Source organism: Tupaia chinensis, unplaced genomic scaffold (assembly GCF_000334495.1).
Source record: "Tupaia chinensis unplaced genomic scaffold, TupChi_1.0 Scaffold000201_1, whole genome shotgun sequence".
NCBI lineage: Eukaryota > Metazoa > Chordata > Mammalia > Scandentia > Tupaiidae > Tupaia > Tupaia belangeri.
In genome coordinates this window covers 930,777-932,859 of record NW_006159676.1, presented here as the reverse complement: position 1 = coordinate 932,859, position 2,083 = coordinate 930,777, and the positions used below count along the sequence as shown (strand labels likewise).

At 55.1% G+C, this 2,083-nt stretch overlaps 1 protein-coding gene across 1 annotated transcript in view; it reads left to right on the top strand.

The window, feature by feature from the left end:
* The window catches only part of RFXANK (regulatory factor X associated ankyrin containing protein), a gene marked incomplete in the record, with an annotated part of 12,433 nt that overhangs the window by 4,362 nt on the left and 5,988 nt on the right, over positions 1-2,083 (top strand). Inside the window, 4 exon segments of the mRNA XM_014587312.2 lie at positions 9-25; positions 164-229; positions 430-530; positions 1,315-1,440. Coding sequence (XP_014442798.1) covers positions 9-25; positions 164-229; positions 430-530; positions 1,315-1,440 — 310 coding nt within the window.

Here is a 2,083-nt window from a genome sequence, read left to right as displayed (position 1 = left end):
TCAGCCCGCCCGGCTACCCTAGACTGTGAGTGTCCCCAGGGTCCCCGCTGCGGTGGGGAGCGAGGGATGGGAGTGGCCGAGAGGAACCATGTTGGATGGGGGTAAACTGAGGCACAGAGACACAACGGAAGTAAGAGACTCTGCCTCTCTCTCTGGCCCCCAGCCCTGTCCATCCACCAGCTCGCGGCCCAGGGGGAGCTGAGCCAGCTAAAGGAGCATTTGAGGAAAGGTGCGTGTCTACACGCGTGTGCCGGCGTGTCCACACCTGTCTGGCATGTGCGTGCGATTTGCATGTTCAGCCACCATGCTTCCTGTGAGTGTCCGCGTGTGTGTGAGCCTGTGTACACGTGTACCCCACTTCAGCCCTGCCCCGGGGACATCAGGGAGAGGGGACAGAGGCACAGGCAGGTACCGCCCCCTCTCCTGCAGGCGACAACCTCATCAACAAACCAGATGAGCGTGGCTTCACCCCCCTGATCTGGGCCTCGGCCTTCGGGGAGATCGAGACCGTCCGCTTCCTGCTGGAGTGGGTGAGCGTCAGCCTAGTTGGGGGATCCTGGGACTCATGAGTGGGCTGGGGTCTCGGGAGAGATTTTTTTTGGAGAGATTTTACGCCAACTGCTGGTCCCTCATTCATTTATTTTAATTTGACCAGAGAGAGACACAGAGAGAGAGAGAGAAAGTGAGAAAGCAAGCTGCCAGGTGCGGGACTTGAACCATGGTTGGCCACATATGAGTGTCCAACACCTTAACCACCACACCACCTGCTGGTCTTAGTTTTTTATTGTTTTTTTTTTTTTGGAGAGATTTTCACTGTAGGGCGCGTGCGCTCGCCAGACAGACAGAGAGAGACATAGAGACAGAAAGCGAGAAATCACCCCCCGGGGGGATGGTCACGCCGCAATCCCTTCTCCTCCATTCTCCTCTCGGGATCTTGGGCACGCACGCACACGCGCCCGGCGTGAGTTTTAAGCCACTGGATCCGGGACACGAACCGCGGTCGACTACGTGGGAGTCCAGCGACATAGCCATGACGCTAACTGCTGGTTCCCAGTTTTTTATTGTTTTTAAGAGAGATTTTTGCTAGAGGGTGCACCCCCTTGCTGAAGAGACAGCAACAGAGACAGAGAGACAGAAAGAGAGAAATCATCCCCCCAGGAGGGATGGCCACGCCGCAATCCCTTCTCCTCCATTCTCCTCTCGGGATCTTGGGCACGTATGCACACGCGCCTGGCGTGAGTTTTAAGCCACTAGGTCCTGGGAACCTCAATATTCCAGGGGAGGCCCCCACTCTTCTTATCGCTGCCCCGCCAGGGTGCCGACCCCCACATCCTGGCCAAGGAGCGGGAGAGTGCCCTGTCTCTCGCCAGTATGGGCGGCTACACGGACATCGTGGGGTTGCTGCTGGACCGGGACGTGGACATCAACATCTACGATTGGGTGAGTGTCACCCCGCCTTTTGGCCTCTGTTCCAACATTTGTCAACCACCAGGTGTGCTGTGCGTGTTGGGTACACAAAACAGACCTGTCGCCCTCACGTTTCACAGAGCCCTGGGAGAGACAGGAACAAAAATAGGCAACTGAGATGGAGTGGATAGTGCTGTGATGGCAGGTGCACTGGCAGCTGCGAGAGCCCAGAAGCAATCAAGGGAGGTCAGGGAGGGGTTCCTAGAGGAAAGGGTGTCAAAACTAATACCTGGGAGCTAGCAGGTGGCATGGTGGTTAAGAGTGCTGGACTCTCACATGGCCAACTTCAGTTCGATTCCCAGACCTGGCAGCTTGCTTTCTCAGGTTCTGTGATTCTCTCTCTCCCTCTGTCTGGTCAAACTGAAATAAATAAATGGATAAATAAAGTTAAATAAAATAATTATTAAAAAAAAAAAAAAACTAAGACCTTGGACCAGCAGATGGCATAATGGTTATGTCACTGGACTCCCATGTAGTTGACTGTGTTCAAGTCCTGCACCCAGCAGCTTAAAGCTCACTCCAGGTGCGTGTGCATGCGTGCCCAAGATCCCGAGAGGAGAATGGAGGAGAAGGGATTGCGGTGTGGCCATCCCCCCGGAGGGTGATTTCTCACTTT